The 20677-nt window shown below is 36.1% G+C and overlaps 1 protein-coding gene across 1 annotated transcript in view; it reads right to left on the bottom strand.

Annotated features, from left to right (window-relative positions):
• CNKSR2 (connector enhancer of kinase suppressor of Ras 2) overlaps positions 1-20677 on the bottom strand; it is a gene marked incomplete at its 5' end in the record, with an annotated part of 160947 nt that overhangs the window by 62847 nt on the left and 77423 nt on the right. Inside the window, 4 exons of the mRNA XM_009069964.1 lie at positions 7748-7962; positions 9566-9655; positions 13123-13334; positions 16935-17068. Coding sequence (XP_009068212.1) covers positions 7748-7962; positions 9566-9655; positions 13123-13334; positions 16935-17068 — 651 coding nt within the window. The remainder of the gene's footprint in view (positions 1-7747; positions 7963-9565; positions 9656-13122; positions 13335-16934; positions 17069-20677) is intronic.

Raw genomic sequence — 20677 nt, 5'->3', positions numbered from 1 at the left:
CTACATGTGGACCTAGTTATCATCACAGCCTTATTTCTTCATTACACGTATACTGATGGGAAACTCGATACAGAACTAAGTTGTAGAACAGGCCAAAGTGCTCTTCTACATCTCCCTAAGGCTACAAAAAGTAAGGTATGATATGACCAGTGTAACCCACAAAAGAAAGGGATGTATATGTCATAAATGCTTCAGTCACCTTCAGAGAGGCACAGCCCAGTGCTTAGCTTTTACCAGCCAAGCTATCCTAGACCTTCATAAACATACAAGTAAAGTACTTGAGAAGAAACTCAGGCATCATAGCAGTTCAGACTATTGAGCTTTTGTACTGAGGCACCCAGGAGCCTACTTGGAGTCCAGTCTGAGAGAGCTATTTTTTAAGAGTCTAGACATCATGAAAAATGACAGCTTTTTCACTTGTTAAACTTCAACAGCATATGTGCTACTTTCAGTTAAGGTTTGTGTTTTCCTGCCTTTACAGTGGAAGCTAGAGCATGCACGATTATATTTAGACTGTACAGGGCCAACTTGCAACAAAACAGCAGAGAAATTATTTTCAAAAGAATTTCTTACTGTGGTAATAGGTAGACTGAATTTTTTCACAATTATTTCCCAAACTCTTCATGATGTTCATTTAATTTCTGGACAGTTATTTGAAATCCACTGGAGTTTCTTAGCTGAGAATATAAAAATGCCAATGTTTTTTAACTTTAACACAAGTATAATTTTTGTACGTCAAATATTTCTTACAAGCACGTTTTGCTGATGATTGATGCATGCAAGTATGTAATCTATATGTAATATATTTGCAATCTTCAGTATAATTTTAATACATATGTTTAAATTGAGATGAAAGACAGTGAAGAAGTAACAATAATTCAAATGTTAATTAAAATATGGAAATAATTATAGAAAATATTTTCTTGATGCACTTAGACTAAAGTGGACTTTGATATCAACTGCTAGGTTTTTATTCTATAACAATTACACATGTAACTATTGTGAAACTATTGTGAGACTATTGTGAAAACAGGGAGGAGAAAAAGGGAGCCTTGTCAAATACTGCCATAGCTGGATTTCAAACATTTTTAAGAAGAAAATGTACCAAATCCATCTGTTGTAATGGTAGAATGACATTCTAGATTTCAGAGACCTACTTAAAATCTGTGCATTTGGTATATAATTTTTTCCTACAAACATTTTTTGTTGTTTATTTACAAATACCCCACTAGAAATTCTTTAAATACTGTGATGATTACAAAGATAATAAACTGCTAGTTTTTAAGTGGGGTGGCTTTGTTTGGGTTTCCTAGTAAATAGTTTTCTCGTATATCGTGCTTTTTAGGTGTCATTTCTATTCCGAAATTTTTTGCAAGAAAGTGATGAATAGCTTGTGCACAAGTTTGTTAGGAAACTGATATGCATGTGTCCTGCACTTTCTTAATGCTAGTTACTGAGTGCTACAATTGAAAGGTTTCATAAATACATGCATATTTGATTCAAGAATTTTCATGAAATCCTAGTTTCTTTATGTTTAAATACTTCACTTTTTACTTCCTTTCAGCCTTTTGCAGAGAGGAATGGGAGGAGTAAGGGAAAATTAACTACTTAAGTAGAGTTAGACTTTAAAGTTTTAAAATCATGAGCTTTTTGTAAATACTTCTCTGTATTCACAACACCTAGATACATAAATTTTAAAATCGAACTTTAAAAAGCATTTTCCTGTATTTTTTCAGGGGTTGAGGCATTGTGGGAGGCAAGAAACCTCTGCAAATGTGCATCATTTAAGTAGAAAAGTTATTTTTCCTAAAATTTACTGTCTCCTTTCCAATGTATTTTACTAGCTAATAACTGATTTTTGCAATAGGTCCATAAACAAATCTTTTTCACTTACAATATTCTCAACAAGATCAGTATTGCAACTAATTCAACTGTGCATGCCCAGACAGGTGCTGCACCACCAACTCTGCTGAGGAAACCCACTGAGCTGAACTGGTACAGCAACCTCAGGAGGACTGGCAGAGAGAGAGAACTCAAATTGTACGCTGGGTCATCGTCATTGCATCAGTGTCCTCACTGGCAGAATAGAGAGGAGAGTGCTTGGTTCTCCATAGGTGCTCACTGCAGCAAGTATTGCCATTAATTATGTGAGTTAAGAGTCATGAAGATGCACTCCAACCATGTAGATAGTTACCAACTGCTAAAGAGGAAAAAATTAAGTTTGGCAAAGATGCATCAAGATGCAGCACAAAACCTCCAACTGATAGCTTTTGTTTTATTCTCTTTTATTTAAAGCAAAAATGGAACATTAAAAATAGTGCATGTGTACATATCTACACATGTAAATTCAGCAAAATCCCTATGGAACAAACCCTTGATTTCCCTCCTCCATCCTTTACCGAGACACTTGTTTCAGATGTATGAACTTTAAATGCCACATCTGACTACTAAACTTATCTTATTTTCAAATGCAATTAAATTAACCAGGAAAACTCCTGTGATTAAACAATTTTAATTAAGCTGGTTATTACAGCAAAGTGAGAGGCTGTTACTTTTTTGACAGTTTTCCTATGACACGCAAGTCAGTACATATTGCTAAATAGGTAATGCTAAATACACATGAACAAGTGAGCATACCCTGGAAAAGGCAGAGGGATAACAGGAGGCAGGAAGGGAGAAGAAACAGGGTCAATAATATAAGTTTATTGGCACGTGTTGCAGCCTATTGTATATAGTATGGAGTTATGCAAGAAAAAGTAATTTTGCTTACTACTATATACAACAGGCTGTAACCTTTTCTTCCCATAGCAATGCTGTTTCTAGACTAAGGGAAAGTTGTATTGATCCTGTTCCGAGCAGATTATTATTAACCTGATGTGGAACTTCTTTTGACCCATGACATTATCTCCCTCCTAAATAACCACATTAATTTGATTCAAAAAAACCCAAAGCACAACAAGGAAATCCCTACCCAGAATAACATAATGAACTTGAGAAACTATAATAATATGTCAGAGCTTTCATCTCTCAAGCCCCAAAGTTTCAAGGCAATTTTAACTGTGCTGTTTTCTATCTACAGTAATAGATCACACGGAACACCTGCTTGCACACTAGATTAGCAACAGTTTGCCTTGGTTTAATAAAAACATTAACACTCTGTGTTGGTTTCTTTTGCAATACTGAAGAAAAATAGACTGTAAAAACAACAACTTGGCTAGAAATCAACAGAACATTGGAAACACTTTCTAGCTTAGGAAAAAAACCGCAAAGTAGCAAAGAGAATTTGTATATGAGGACTCAAAAATAACAAAAGTGGGTACAAGAGATGATTGCTTCACAGACACAACACAAATTAGTTTTTCTTTTGCTATGGTGTCAGCTCTCACATCAGTTCCATTCAGTGGATACGTAACTGAAATGCATCCTTGACCACACAGTTTTGATTGCAATGGCAGGTCAATGATATAAACAAAACTGTTAAAACCAGTGATTTTATGCAAGTTTAGTATCCTGACAGTCAGAAAAATGCTAGACTGCCACATTCTTGTGATCGCTTTAGAACATAACAATTTGCATCTGCTGGCATTTTACAGAAGAACTTTTAGAAAATAAACAACAACCAGGCACTTCTACATTACCATGGAAATTTTTAACACCATCCACTTTGTTTACAGCACAAACCCATACCATTTCTGTTGTGGTAATTTAATTCATCACTGTAGTTTTTTTGATCAAAGATTTTTCTTTCCTACAGAGGCATGTCTAAAAGCAGTAGAAGGAGTTGAAGTCAGCATAATTGTAAAGGCTGCTTTTCCACACAAAACTTTCACAGTGAAAAGGTAATCAACCTACCCACATCAGTGGCTGCAAGATTCGAAAGGGAAGAGGCCTGGAATTGTGAGAGGAATTAATCATTAACTAGTGGGATGAATTTTTAGTCCAAAATAATTTAAAATTTATATCAATGGACTCAAAACATAATTGAATAAAGGTAACACAGAATCAAAGACAAGTGAATGACATGAGACCTGAATGCCAAGTGAGCAGCCTGGTTTCTATTGCTGGGAATTCAGATAAGAAAGGGAAAAGAAAATAGAAGGGGAAATAAAAGAAGGAATTAAATGTGTATGTTTTTTATTTCACAGAACACGTGCATTAAAAAGACAATTTCAGAACAAGAGTTTTGGAAGTTGTGTTCCACAGCAGAGCCCAGATTCCTGGAGCTTCAGTATTCTGTGTTATGGACTTGGGAATCATGGGGACCCAATTTGAGGGTCCACAGGTCTTACTCTCACATATTTCACACTTGGGGTAGCTTCAGACACATGGATGATTCAGCCAGCATACAGAGAAGTCATATGTTTCAACATGACCAACCACACAGGATGCTATGTATTTAAGAAGAAAGAATGTGAGATATAAATTAGTAGATTAGGAATACCAGTGATTTGAAAAACTCTCATTACAGAAAAAACAAAACTAAAACCAAGTAATAAACATACTCCCCACTCCAAGGCTATGCTTAAAATGGGTAAACAGTCCTTGAAATATTTAAATAAGATAGGTAGTGAACAGGAATAGAAAGGTTATATTAACTTTCTATTCAGCTCCTGGAAAATTATGTCTTGTTCTGGCATACATACTTCAGGAAGACTGCTTAGGATTCTTTAGGATTAAATATGAGGATCTGAAAGAATTATGAGAATGAGGAAAGGGTAGGAAAACACAGTCTCTGATGAAAACCCAAGATGCTCATTCTAGTTCTTTCAAGAAAAAGAAAGCAAAAAAATGATTTGATTATAACCTGTAAATTCCTATACTGGGAGATAAAATTTGGTAAGAAAAGACCCTTTAAATCCAGAGGATAATGGTACATTTATAACCAAGGCTAGAGACAGAAGTCAGGTAAACACAGGCTAACAGGTGAAGACTTTTAATAACAAGAACAATCAGGGATTGGAGCTACTTAACAAGCCTGGTGGAGTGTTCTCTACCACGAATCTTCTACAAAAAATCAAGGCACTATAGGTACAAGTTCAACTACAGCCACTTAGTAGAAGCTGCACTTTAGTTCAGGAAAATCCACTAGCTTGTGGTATACAGCAGACAGTCACAGTATTCTCTCTTCCTCTGATATTCTAATATGATGAAAACACTGACTTCTTAAAAAACCCTAAACTAAAACACAACAAAACCCTCCATTTCTTTCATAGAATCATAGAATTTCACTACCATTAGAGCAGTTTTTGGACTTACCACCACTCACTCTGCACTGAACTCATATGTGTCCAGAGGCTTCCATTTACAAATAATCCAAAGTCTTTGAAAAACTAGGTAGCTGATGCTTGAAAAAAAATATTTTGTAATAGCACAGGCACTTTTTAGTGATCTTTAAGATGCAATTGAAGTATGAATTATGTTTTCATTGTCTTATTTGTTATCTATAGTTTTATTAAACTGCACTGCAGACAGATACGAGTTCCTTGTGTTTTATCTGTACTCCCCCTGTTCTTTATCTGCTCACTGCACTGTTTAGTTAAGATTTTAAGAAAAGTTCTGTCCAATTTATTAGAAGGCCTTTGGCTCTGCTATGTGGCAAAGACATATAGCCCCATGTGCAAACTAGATTAGGGTTTCACAAGCCAAAATGCTTGGGTGACCACAAGAAGGAAACTGTACTGCATGATAGCAGCCAGTTCCCAGTGATACCATCAGCAATATTCAGCTGCAGAGGGCTGCAAATGCTTTGTGAAGGGTTCCTTTTCATTTCTTCTGGGACAAATTAATAGCCAAGCTTCCTCTTTCTGTTTACTTCATGCCTTTTGCTTCAAAGCCAATTAGCAGATCAATACTGATTTGTATTCTAAAGAATGAATAATCTTTATTTATTTTTAGAAATGAGTAAGCTTCTACTAAACTCTCAAAAAGATGCTGAAGATTTAATGGCATTATAGAGAGACATCCTTTAATGATAATGATGCACAAGAAGGATTAGCAGACACTGGTGGAATTTGTGGTATTAAGAGTTCATTTGTTGTGGATGGATATCCAAAGTATGAGAAAAATGTTGGTTGTCAATCCTAAGTTTGCTGTTGCTCACTAACTTCCACACCAGAATTTTGAAGAATTTTCCAGTTCCTTTGTACACAATTTATTTTTGTACATAATTTGGAAACTAGATGGAATAGGTAATAGAGGAAATCAAGGAAAAACAAAGATGGCACCTTAAAAAGGTTTTGTCAGTGCATAGTGTTGGGAATTTAACATATACTAAAAAAGAAATGTTTCTGAGAGATGAGGATTCTCTCAGTACATGGAAAGTGTTGCAAATTGAATACATTGTTCTTTACAGAATGGAAAGTTCTCCCTTACACAAAGAACTTTTCTATTTTGCTCTGTAAATATTTGATTTCAATGGCTCTTGCATTGATTAGATTCCTTCTAGGAAAGACTGCAGTCGTTACAGAGAAGATAGTTTGGGGACACATGCAATCTCTTTGGCTTTGTGTATTAAGGAAACTACGTATCTATTTGCCTTCGTAAATTAAAATCTCCCCACTATCAGCTTTCGAACTTACTAAAACAGCATAAAACCAAAGTTGAAAAAAAGAATGTAAGAAAAAAAGTTTATCGTCTTACCTAAATTACTACAAAAGATAAAGAAAGGGAGTAACAAATCTAGGGACCTGATTTAATTAAAGTACACCACAGGCACTTACTTTTAATACTAAATGACATCTGCTCTGACATTTATCAGACTTGCCTATACACTGCAGCATACTAAGGAGTTTTAGAAGCCAGTGGACCAAGAATTCAGATGGTATAAAAGGATGTAAAGGCTCCCTTAGTTTCAATTAATCTACACCAATTGTAAAGTGAGAACCAGCAGTGATGTTTTACAACATGAAGCCAAGTTACTTGCCTCCAAAAGGTTCAGAGAAGCTCCACCTGCTTGTTTTTCAGAGCAGACTAGCTGACAAGCTACTGCCATCTCTGATAGACACTGGCAATCTAAATTACCTACTCTTTGTTAATACATAAAGAGAATTTCAACTGTTTCTACTGTTTTCCTGCAGAGTTACTGTGTATATATTCCTCTACAATGACATCTTACTGAGGTCTAAAATGTAAATACTTTTATGGGCTGAATGTGTTATCATATCTAAAATATGTTGTCATCTTCTAATTCCATTTCCTTTTGACGCATTTAAAAACTAGCAAGTTACTGCCATTTTCCTTTTACATCACATTCAGCAGAATCCCTTCCTTCACATTTATACTTGCATGACTGAGGGATACATGTTAAAAACAGTTACATGCATTAGGGCTCCCCTTACCTCAAAAGAAAAACAAATGTCCCCAACGAGTTTTCCTGTCATTATCAGACCTTTCAGGTACCTGCAGTAAAAGGGTCGTCTGACAACACTTAGCATATTGTAGTGACATAAATGCTGGGAAGGTTTCTAGCCACTCTGATGGTTCTTCCCTTTCCATCAGTAGCAAGTCAAGGCAGAGATACCACACTGCATTTCAAACAACGATCTTCTAGATAAAGGAGATGGTGTCCATCCCAGATCTTAACAATAAAATAAAGAATTACAAAATACTAAGATCTAGTTATTTTCCAAAGAATAGGAATCAATGCAACAACAGCAATCCAAAAAAAGTCCAACAGTGCTGTAAAACCAAGACAATCTCCTAGCACAAGCACAGAGCAATGGTATTTGTTAATGCTATTTTTACTCACGTGGTACAAAGCAGTTTCTGGTCCAGGTGTGCCCATGACATCTTGTCTCAATGAGTCCATTTGTAAACTAGGCAACAGCGAGTAATGACTTGGACTACTACTCTTGTCTCCCTTCTTTTTGGACTTTTTCCCAGTATCCTTTTTGCTATTCCTTTGAAACATGTAGTCTTCTTGGCCTATTTTCTCATTGCTCATATAGCGAAGCAATGAATTTTCTGTTGAAAGAGAAGCAATGCAAAATATCATTGTGAACTGCTGTATGCATACTAATCCTGCTTCCAAAACATCTAATATTCTTGCTAAGATCTACAGTCAATTTTAACTCTTCAAGACTGTTTCCTCAACAAAACCCATTTACTTCTTTGGTTTGCATACAATAAGAAAGCAAACTTTTGGCAGGGAAAATTCACGATTCTTACAGTTTTCTGGGATATTTGACAATAAAGGGAACAGAACATAAAAGAATCCCCAGATCAATAAATTATGTCTTGGAGTTTTGGATACACTGATGATAATTTTATTAATTTTTTTTGCTATTTTTTAGCAGGAGCCCCTTAACAAATACAAACTTCAGTAGTGCCACACATTTAAAAGTGATTTGCTTTGAACATTCACTGGAGATCTTTCATACTTTCCTTAAGTACTCTTACATCATCTACCAGTTTTGTAACTGAAAGACATCCTGACCCAGAAACATCATCTGTGAATTTAGGGAACCTCAGCAGATTTGTCTTTCACAACATTGTCTGGTGTTTCCTTGCATTAATGGGAACTTTTAGAATCCACAAGCTCCTGTGTCAAGAGGTTGTTTAGCTTGAACCCAAGCTGCATGAGAAGGTGGCTCATTTTCTTTTTTAACCAGCAGTTGACAGACACCTTTGATCTCTTTGGTTTTGTTTCAGATTAAACAGTGACAAACCTATGCCCTTACTTCATTCTACATAAGGTTTTATAAAACTTTATATTCCCCAAACTGATGATGGCCACTCTACTTAACTGACTCTGGTTTGGAAGTCACTTTTCATGCACCTGATCATTTTTGTTGTCTTCTAAACCTCCTTCAATTCTACTGTATTTTTCTTAAAAGCTTAAGAGACTGGAACTACACATACACACAGCAGGAACAATGACACAGTAGCATAGGAATACTTCTAAGTTTGTCATGTATTCTCTTTCTAATAATTTCTACGTGTTTCCTTTTTTGATCCCTAGTGAATATTTCATTAATATTTTGATGGAAATAGCTATCATTACTGTTACATCTTATTCCTGGGTGATAACAGCCATCTCAGGTCACCATTTCATATGGGGAGTTATATATCCAAGCCTCACAAACCAGAATTTTGAATAACTTATCCTCTATGATTTTGAGGTAACTACCATGCTGTTCTTGAATCTTTTCCATCCAAAAAGAACACATGAAGACAGAGAAATGTGGTATTTAATTCTCATTTAAGCATAAAACTATTTGTCAGTAACGGTCATACATTTGTCCTCTAGTATTAAAAAATTAAGGCCAGTTTCAAAATGGATGGGATAATACAACTGAATCAAATAAATGCCAATATGAAGATAAATGCCAATATGAAGACAAACTGCATTGCTTTTCAGTCATGACTCTCTTTTGCCTGGCTAACCAACTTTCCCAGTCCCAAGACAGGCTCTGCAAAAAATTAAGTATACATAATAAAGAAAACCCCAAAATAGGTTCACAAAAATATGTAGCTAAGCAAGCAGGAAAATGAGGTTGAAATATATAGCTTAAAGCCAGATAAAATCCATAATGCCTTGTATAAAATGTGTGTTCAGACCACTTACCTCTCCTAGTATCTCTTTTTATTTTATTGGGGTCTTCATAATCCCCCACCCAGTTATATTCTACTGGCATAGAAATAGGCCTTAGCTTCCCTGGAAACAGAGAAGGAAATCAAGATCATGCACCATAAGGCAGCATTAAACTCACACTCTTTAGAAGAAAGAACAAATTATGTGCTAAGCTGCTATTCTACGGGGTTGCTTACGAAAGAGGATCCAGCATTGCCTCTGAACCAGAGGTTAAGATAGGAATTGTGTTTTCTTTAACAGCAAAGAAGCAGCTAAGTATTTAATGGATTTTTTTAAGTTTAGAAAATAAATCCGGTGCCCTACGATATCGTCATTGGACTGACGTCTGACGCTGACAAACACATTCAAATTACTTTACTTTTCTCTGAACAATATCTATTTATTATTCTGTAAGCCCCTGGCACACACATGGGAGGACTGTTTCAAAGCACATGTGAATTCTTGGTAACAGAAACGTGTGCATATCACTAAAGTACCTTCAAAAATAGCATATTTGCTGGTGGGCTTAAAAGATCCATCAGTGACTGAGTAGGAAAGGAAGCAGAAAACATCTACATGTAATTTCTTTTGTAGCATTTCATCCACAGAATGCAAAGCACTTTATTATTTGTAAATTCACTTTGACTTTAGATATCAAGAGACAGCAAAGCTGAAGACTATCCTATATTTTAAATTTTGATTGGAAGTCACAGAATTGATTTTAAAAATGCTAAAAGTTATTATTTTTGCTTAAGGTTTGCACAATAGTTGGAAATCACTGAAAGTGTGCAATAAACTTAGTGGGGTTACTTAGAGTGGTTTGAATTTTTTAGCAAGTTAAATAGTATATTGAAACAAAATAGAGTAGCATAGCATATGGCACATTATCTGGCAGACTAAAACCAAAATGTTTTCCCAACAAGGTCAGCCCTTGCTCTTCTTTGAATCAATCTACCGGACACAAAACCAAAAAGGGGGTAAATACTTTGATTTTAAGAGTAGCAAAGCTTAAAGGAAAAACTTCAGAAGTCTTGTAAATTATTTTACTAGAAAATCCCTACATAAATGTCTTTTCCATATTTTCAAGGTTAATAATACATTGAAAAAGAAAAACATGTTTATAATGACAATAAATATTCAAACTTGTCTATCTCCCTACTGAAGTATTGTGTCCATGGGAAACATGCCAATTCCATGCAGGCAGCATTATGGTACAAATTTTAATTGTATTTTTTGTAAAAAAAATTGACAAAAATGCTGTATGTTCTGTACAGACCATGAGATCAGGTCACAAACACATCATTGCTCAGGAAAATAACACGTTTTAAACTTTTTATTTATCATTCATTTTACTATTTATGGACACACATTTAGGTCTGATTGAAGCCAGTGAGATTTAGCACACACAATTGTGAAGTAATTTCCTGAGTAGGGATTTATTCAACTCATGTTTACTTGATCAGAAGTAGCTTTCAGTGTTTTCTTTTGCTAGAAATACACTTAATACAATACAAAAGCTACAAAATTGTGTAAAGTCTGATTGTTATCAAAAGTAATAACAAATTCTCTACAAAACCTTCAGCTGTTCAAAGCACCTGATTTTGTATCTGGCATTAAAACTGCAATGATCAATTTTTTTTCTTTTCTTAAACTCAAGTTTCATTTGCCTGTTACCTCTCCTAATCACCTTCTTGTTAACCTCTGTGTTAACCCCATCTTTAAATCTCTTTTCCTTGGTGACTACACTCAGGAAGATTTCTTCCTTGTGATGTGAACAGAAGTTTTCTGAGGCTAATTAGCAACAACTATACAACAGCTGGAAGCCAGCAAGAGCATGAAAGAAAAATCTCTTTGCTAACATTGTCAAAAAATGTCAAAAGATTCCAATAAATAAATTACAGAGGGCCTTACTAACCTCTCATGAAGGTGTACTGAGAAAATTTTTCAGAAAAAAATTAACATCATCACATAATTAATGATCAGTATGTGTTGAAAACAATTATTTCTCTAGGCCTTGGAACTCTCTTTGACCTTCTTTAATGTGCCACCAGAAGCCAGAAGAGTGTTATTGTCATTTTCCAGATTTCTGTCAAATCCTAAGGTCATGCCTAGCCACAAATCTTATGCTAACAAATGCCATGTGGAATACTTTAGAATTTAATGCTGAAATGGTAATATTTTAAGAAAATACACTTAAATGAAAATGGATTAGATGGTGTGAATTCATTAAAAAAGAAGTGAGATCAAAAGTGACAGGCTGGATAACAAATGTATTAAATGACTGATGTTCAGTGCAGCCTTTGATCCCTGTCTTTATAACCCTTTCTGCTAACAGAAAAAAAGTCTAAAAAAGCTATCCGATAAGAAAATAATGGATTCAGCAGTCCTTGAAGAAAATAACTGTTCTTCTTTACTCCCTACCACCAGTATTAGAATTTAACGTCTGAAACAGAGAGTACATCTCTGTTAATGGAACTGACTGCACAGAGCAATTGTATTCTCTGAAATACTAGAGTAACAAAATTGATATACCCATTTTAAAAACTTAGCAGTTATTTTGGACACTATGGGCATGGTTAGAAAACACCTGAAAATGTTCTGAAATCAAAAGGATACTGAGGATTTTGAAGCAGGATTGAGTAGTTTTGTGGAAAGGGTGCATTTTATGAAAATGTAACCTTTAATGTTGTGCAAGCACATTGCTCCAAGTCCTGAGGATACTTTACACAGCTCAAGTTTAATTTATGTCAATGCTCCCAGGTGACTTTGGATTTTGGCTGCATGATGTACTAAATTTGAGCTTCCTCATAAATTAAGTCTATTTTCTTTTCAAAGCGATATAATTTCCAAATCTGAAACAAGTTACAATACTAGCTAAACAATGAGTTGCAACAGTTTCAAAGGGAAAATAACCTGGAGTACAAGGGTTTGAGCATCAAAACCCTCACCAAAAATTGTTTCTGAACTCTCATCTTAAATAAGCCAAAATCCAAGACGTGGAAGTAACATGAATACATGTGTGTGCTTATATGCAAAATTCTTTCTTAAACAATCTGTAACCTCAAATAAAGAAGAGCTCATATGTAGATAGACATCACTTCCCATATAGGAAGTTACAGGAGGTTAATATAGCATTACCAAAAAGGATGCAGTGCAGCATGACAACAGCATGTCATCTCTTGGTATATCTGAAGTGGTTGTGATCTTAATTATACCTGGGAAAATTTTTATAATGCTGAATTCCTAAACTTATGCAAGTCTTGCAGTTGCTTTTTTCAATAAAATGATATTGAAACATAATAACAAAATTATAGAATTTATATTCAGAAAAATCATCAATATAAAACTGGACCTGCCCTTCTTATCATAGTAAGGGTTTTTTTTCCCTTTTACAGAATAAGATCTTAGGTTGAAATTGGACTAAAGTAGGATAGATTTCATAGCAAAATCAATGGCCACCTGAAATATTTTCATGGTTAAAAACAAAAGCAGATGCACAAAAATCCTAAGGTCAACAAATGGTGATTATCTTTATTAGATCAATGCCATACCATATGTCGGTGTGCTCTCTCTCCTTCCAGGACCACTTGTTCTTCCTTTCTCATATTCATAGCAGTATAAAACTGCATCTTCTTCAACCACATTAAAGCGTTTCCGATACTCCTGATCAAGAAATGAGTTTGGAGATTCGGATCCTGTATGAACGGGTTTGCCCACTATGTGTCTGCCAACGTCGTCACAGGGGAGATTTCCCTTTTCATCCCTTTAGTTAAAAACACAGGTTTTGAATATATTGAGATAAGACATACATTTTTTTAACTGTTAGTATTTCAATAAACATGGGACTATGTAAATATTTCATACACCGAAACAGATGACATCCACCCACATCAGGACTGCATGTCATATGTGCATATGCCAGTTACGTCACACATCTCTACTTATTCAATTCCTTCACAGATTTATTCAACTTCTTGGTTTCTCTTGAAAAGAATTATAGAAACAAAATTGTTGTGCAGCTACTTTTGTTTTTATTTGTTTGGTTTTGTATGTTTTTTTTCTTTAGGTTTTTTTACATCTACCTAGCATTTTGTGATTTAGGGTACAGAAATAATGTTGATCTTACTTTTTTATACCTGCATTTTTAAATACATCAGCTAGTTTTAAGACATGGCTATATGGCAAGCATTGAGAAACTCAATCTGGTTCCTTATAAATTAACTCCAGATCAAGAAGATACGGGCACAGATGATGTACAGACATCTGACATAGTCTTGCAGTATCAGTTCAGCCCTAGAAATTGTATAGGTACATTCATGTAGCTCATAAGCTGCTATCCCAGAACCAAACTCACTTTGTAGCTTGTGTCAGATCCCCAAGATAGAACTCCCAGGTAGAACTCTGCCTGGAGATGGCTGCTATAGACCCAATCAGCCAGTTATTTCTGAGCAGCACAGTGGTTGGGGAGCAGCCAAGAGAGAAGCTCTGGTGCCATATGCCCTTGGTTAGGGTCCTTCTGCCCCTTTGGACTGCCATGTGAGTTCCAAGCTGGCCAGTGTGCTGACCCATACTTCCCTTGGCACCCTGAGACTCCATCTGAGGACAAAGCAAAGCCTCGTCATGGGATTTGGGCAGCCACAAAAGATGAAAAAGGGCCATCCTGCCTTGGCTGTGACAGCACAGCAGCACAAACCCCCACTGATCACTCCACTCGCTGTGGCAGGCTGCTTTCCCAGAGCAGGGATGGTGTTGGCTTAGCAAGGGAGGCTGGTGGGCTCACCTCTGGTCACAGAAAGACTTCCTGGGGGGATAGTGCTGGGGCATTCCAGCAGGTAACATGATGGGGATTTACATAAACCAGCCAGATGATAATCAGTGCTGCAACTGCTATCAGGGGCTGGCACAAGGAAGGCAGAGCAGCCTGAGCTGGAGGGAGTTAAGTGCAGAGCCACTATGAACCCACCCTTTGCCACAGTCCTCTGGAGGTGAGGGCTTCACCCAAAAGGTATTCAAGGAATTTGAGTAGGCACTGCCTTATGACCAACACTTCTGTGTAACTGGCACACGGGAAGTGTTGGCCCCTTTTTGCCATGCCATCCATGTGCTGCTATGTCAGCAGCTGTACTATCTGTGGGTATCATCACAAGGGTGGCATAGCTTCGGCCTTTGCAATTTGTAGCAAAACACCAAGTCTTTGACACTATTCCAGTAACAAAAGGAAGGCTTGTTTGTTTTTTTTCCTTTGGAATGGCAACAACAAACTGAGAAACAGATGTTGAACAGCTTGATACTACCCTAAATAATAACATGATTTAATATTGTTAATCATGGACAAAAAAACCTAATGAAAGGTCAACACAAATTATTCAGAAACACTGTATACTATGTGACAGGTGAAATGAAGTACAGTCCATTAGGATTAAGTTGATTAAAAAATTCAAATGTACAAGGCTTAATCTCTCCGTAAGATTACCTCTTGTACTAATATGTTTTATAAGATTTAATCAGAATTAGCCCAAAATACAGCATTATCATTATGATTTAAGAGATGTTACTAATAAATAATCAAAATGCATTTTGAAGGTCTGTTTCTAGAGCAGATCTCGGATACTACTCTAATAAGTAGTGAATGTTCACTAAAAATACTTCAAAAAAGAAGATGCATTTCTTATCAAATAAAAGTATTTTTGTGGTGGTAAACATAATTAGAAGCAATATAATGGCAATACTTATTTAAAGATAGTATAGTTTCTGAAGCAACAGGTCTTTACCATGTAACTACTGTATTCAAAGAGAAACAAACCTAAGATTATGTTTTGGTTGGAGATTTTTTCCCAGCTTTTTTTGTTGATGGGTTAGAATTAATACTTGGTTCTTTTCTGTTAATTTTCTGATAACCATGTCCTTAAAATACTTATATAAGCATATTAAAATACTGTTCTCAGGGAGATAAAATATACATTCAACTCCTGTGAACAATTCAAGTGTCATGACTGACTGTGTTTTTATTTAACGAGAAGAAAAAATAAATATTGAACTAGAGTATGTGTTCTGTTTGTCACTTTAAGACAATTGTATTAACAAATTCAACTGTGTTACACATGTTACATTTGAAATGAACTGGCAATCATTTTTGTTTCAAGAAATAGAAACCAAAGCAGGTACAGATGAGGCAGGGACGAGGAAGGAACATAAGACTCAGTTTAAGGCTTCACAAAAAGCTTGTGACATCATCATGGAGTGCAAAGCCACAGTTTTGCCCTAAAAGGTTTTTCATATCTCTGAAGAGTAAGAATTTATCATAGAATCACGATTTCTCCTCACTAGACAATTTAATTTGCCATATACTTCATTGTTGGAAGCCCCCTGGAAAATCTTTTCAGTATCAGGTCATACATCTTATTAATTGGGTAGAAGAGTTACTGATAAGAAAGTCTAAGAAAAACTTAGCTACAATAAACTCAGGTACAAGAAAGGACACACTGCCCTTTCAACCTTCCCAAGATAGTTAACTAAAAGAAAAGCAAGAAGTAATTTAAAATACATTGACTGGACATATGATAGCCAGTGTTTAAGAATACAGAAGCTTTAAAAATTATGATTCCTCTTAAATAAATTCCTAGACCTCTGGGTAGGTACTTCCACATTATTTATAGGCTATGATTTTCTCATGGTTTTAGGAAAGCCACATCTGCATACACTATGGAATTGTACTGCATCATTTGAGGTTGTGTAAAGGTAGGTTGATGAATCTACAAGGAGGATATACTGCTTTTCTGGCTCAGGAAGTTGAGACTGGGAGAGCTGAATATGCCTGTTCCAGGCAGCAGGGCAGAGTAGCAGTTATATTTACAGGGAACAGCATGGTCTAGCACAGCAGCCACATGTAATCCTGAAATTTGCTCGAATCAAATATATCTAAAAAAGGAAAACACTATGGCAGGACTAAACAGAGCTGTTGTTCAAGTTGAAAGATTTTTGCTTTCACCTCAGTCTCCCTTGTGGCATCATGATTACTAGGCCAGGGGACAGATACAAATTCCTTTCCTAGTTCAGGGTTTCAGATAACTTTTGCACTTCTGGATGAGGATGAGACTGTTACAGTCAATTGATTATCCCGTATTTGAAAAAAATAGGTACTAAATCTTCTTTTCTAAAACCTATAGTCTGTTTTGCATACAAGACACTGATTCAGAACATTATGGGTCTGATTCAGCATATCTACCCTTAATAAGCACTTCACCTGCAAAACACAGTGTTATCAGCCTATTCTGCAGAGGAGGATTATAAAAAGGTACAGAACAGACAGTTACTTCACTAATATTTTTTACAACAATTCATACCCTGAAATGGTATTTATTACCTTGGAACATAAGGTTCTGTTGGAGGAGGGGGTATGTAGAGATCCTGAAGGGCAGAGCTGTCTCTTTTTGTGGGTGTGCTGATAGTGCTGGATGGTGTAGCAACACTGCTTGTAGGACTTCTAGGAATAAGAGGCTGATTCAAAAGAGAGAGAAAAATAATCAAGATTATCCTTCTATATTATACATTTTTATTTGACAAAGCCAAAAACAGTCTATAGTTTAGAAAGCTAAAGAAATAGTTAGCAGTTCTAATGTTTTGTTTGCTTTTAAGCTGACTGAAAAAATACTCATGCTAAGGAGACAGATCTACAAATGGACATGTACTGTGCTTATAAAAGTGACTCCTGTGATTACATCTTTTTCCCTTTAGCACATCAAGATTATAGTCAATGCCCATAAAAACAGTGATCAATAGAGCAAAGCTACTGGTGAAATCTTAATGAGTAATGAACATAGAGAATGCAGTTAATTCCTTAATTAAACTAACATTGTAAAGAAAAAGTCTAGTGTTTACAAGACAAGTTGCATAAGTAGGCATTAAATTGAATGTCAACTCCCCCAATCTGCTGTACAGCTTAAGAATTAACTGTAAAAGCTTCAGCTTATGCCTGCAGATGCTGTTAAATCAGGTACTACATCCTCAGAGTACACATGCTATGAGACAGAATCAACTGAAGATCATTATTATTATTATTATAATTATCCGTTCCCATGGGCACATTCTTCACAAAATAACATTTACTCACAGGTAAATAAATTGCACCCTCCATGAAGAATAATCATGCATTCTATCTATCATTCCAGTTCAAAGAGTATCCTTCCTCTTCATCCCATCTCTCCCTCTCTCTCTCATGAATTAGGCACCTCTTTTTCCTCCTTACTATAACTACTTTTATTAAATCACTGTAGGGCTGAAACTCATAGCAAGATTTTCTAACAGTCTACAGATGCAGAAAAATTAAATGAGAAGAAAACTTTGATTGCTTTAGTCTACTTAACATGTCTGCTTAATAACAAAAGCCTTATTATGTGGCTTTGTTTGTGTGGTAGCTAAACTCAAGCAGAAGAACAACAAAGTACAACAGCCTCTTCATACACTCTAAAATAAACCTAATAATAAATGATGCTGAGTTTTGCTTTGAAAGAGTTCTTTCCGTGTTTTTGGAATTTACTCCTTGAACACAGAAACACTGGGATTGAAGATAGTTAACTATACCTATATTTCTGACCGGAGTAACTGCTGGAGAACACAAACATTTCACATTGTACTGACAGCAGAGAAGCTGCACATGTGAACGGGTGCATAGGAAGATCCTTCTGCCAGCACTATTAACAGTACTTTATGACAGACCAAAAGGGAATTCCTGTGCAGAAAAATCAGTTCTTAGTTTCTAGATATTAATGTTGACACTGTAGCATTATGTCTATACTGCAGAAAATCCCAGAAGTTTAACAGTAGGAACCTTCTCCAAAGGCTGGTGTTTCAGAAGCAAGTGATGAGCCATTCAAATTTATGCTTATCAAGCAAAGTCCCAATCACTGCATTACTTTTTTATACAATCTGTATATAGGAACAATGAATGTCACTTTGAAAACCTCATCCTTTAGCTAGTTACTGCCTTGTTTTCAGAACAGAGATGTGTTAGATGTTACTTAACTCAAACATGAGAAAATGTGTGCTTAAAATTTCCTCGTTAAAACTTTGCAAGTCCACCTTCAGAGCAACAGCTATAAACTGACACAAGTTTTCTCTTTTTGAATGTTACAAAACTCTCCTATAAACTTTAATTCTTAAATTCTTAATTCTTTCCTTCCTCATTAGAGTTAATGTGAGTATTCTGTAGCCAGGCCAAGGAAAGACTGCCAGTATTTTCAGGAAGAAAGGAAGAAAGACACATACACAAAACCAGACAGATAGAAGACTTTACAACCACTAAAAACAAGACAGAACTCTGCAAAATTAAGAATAAAGCTGGTGGCAAAACTGGGTAAAAAAACCAAACCAAAACTATAAAAAACCCCCCTAAACAACCCCCCTGCATCTTTCAGAGAAACAAAATTCTTATACTTTAAATTTTCATCTGTGACACTGTAGCCATAGATATTTTTGAACCACTCACTAATACAACACTGGTTATTACATTTCTGACACCTTGCACTTCCATGACAAGTACAGCTTGTGGATTGCTGAGTAGCTTGTTGAATTAATTTTCATTGTAAACCAAAAGAATTTTGTGACTTAGATCCTGTTTACACTTGTTAAGCCCAAGCTATTTGCTTATGGTTCATACCAGCAGGAACACTGTGAGGATGACAAACTGGGTAGACGGGTTTGTTCTTCTCCACTTAGAGGAAGACAACAACCCTTTTCTTTACCTGCATGATAGATAGATAAGAGGGAAGGGGGCCTTAGAGCCTAGACTGGTGGCAATCAATAGGAGTTATGGTTATGTCATGTAAGGAGAATCAGACTCAAGCTTTAAGAGCAATCTGGACTCATGATGGGTTGATGTACCTCTGGTGGTCCTAACCAGCTGCTGGAGGACTAGAGGACACAGGTAAAGAATTTCCCTTGTGTCTGGAATACCACCTAGCTGTAACTATCTAAATACTAGTGATATTGACTTAATTATTTTGAAAAATCTGAAGATTCTGTTCAGAAACTTCACATTTCACAAGTGTCTGCTAACACACAGTCCCAACATACAGGTCAGTTTGTCCTCCAGACAATTTGCTGGTTGATACTGGAAATCAGTTTGGGTTTGTACATCTTTGACAGACATGTATTTTGGTTCACCTTTTGGCTCAGGAGGGTGGTTAAAACAGGGAGTGCAATAGGAAGAAATGGTATTCAGTTTAACACAGAAAACCACAAGCTATCCAGCTTACTGAAGGTAAAAGGGTTCCCTCAAACTGTTCCAATGTCAGACACTTTCAGAGGTGAAAATACAGTATAACTGAGACTCTGAATGACTGTGGTACCTCACAGGATGGCAGTGTGTGTACACCTTCCCAGGGCATCCAGAGCTCTCAAAGGGATAGCAATTGTAATACAATCTAGTACAAGTAGAAGCACAATCCACTAGGATTGTCTCAAAACATACTAGAATGTCTCATATATTTTCCCTATTTTTTCATATTGCCAAAATCAATTCCCTGCTTTCCACAGAAACAGAAAACCTGTCTAACTAGAAGAAAAAGGGAAATCCAAATTTAAAAATAGGTCACCACTTTTGGTTTTAAAAAAAATTATTTATCATGACTTCACCAGTAAATCAGTAGCTCAGTAAGAATTGCTACATACAAAAGTTTTCAGAGGATATCTCCTGGTACTAAGTAGCTCAACACACTGACAGCACTGTTGTAATTACCACCTTGTGCTGCAGGAGTTCAGCTTTCATTTTTATAAAGAATTAAAAGCCTTCAGACCCACTCTGGTTGAAAAGAAAGCCTTCAGAACTTGACCTGAAGGTATGGCACATCTACATGGCATTTTGCATTGCAATTTAGGGACCTCAACCATTCACTTCAAGTCAATCTGGTCACCTGCCAGTAAACCAGCACATGTTGCTCTCCAGTTCAATGGCAGCCGCTCAGGGTACCATATGCAGGCACACTGAACAGAAAACCACATGGGACTCCATTCAAGTATTTCTCAGTTGGATGCCTTGGAGATCAGTGATATTACTGAGTTAATACTCTTCCAAGGAGTAAAGATTTTCTTGCTGCAGTTCCTTTGGCA

This window comes from Acanthisitta chloris, unplaced genomic scaffold (assembly GCF_000695815.1).
Source record: "Acanthisitta chloris isolate BGI_N310 unplaced genomic scaffold, ASM69581v1 scaffold2732, whole genome shotgun sequence".
Lineage (NCBI taxonomy): Eukaryota > Metazoa > Chordata > Aves > Passeriformes > Acanthisittidae > Acanthisitta > Acanthisitta chloris.
The sequence above is the reverse complement of the archived record's forward strand: the minus strand, read 5'-3'. Positions and strand labels throughout refer to the sequence as shown.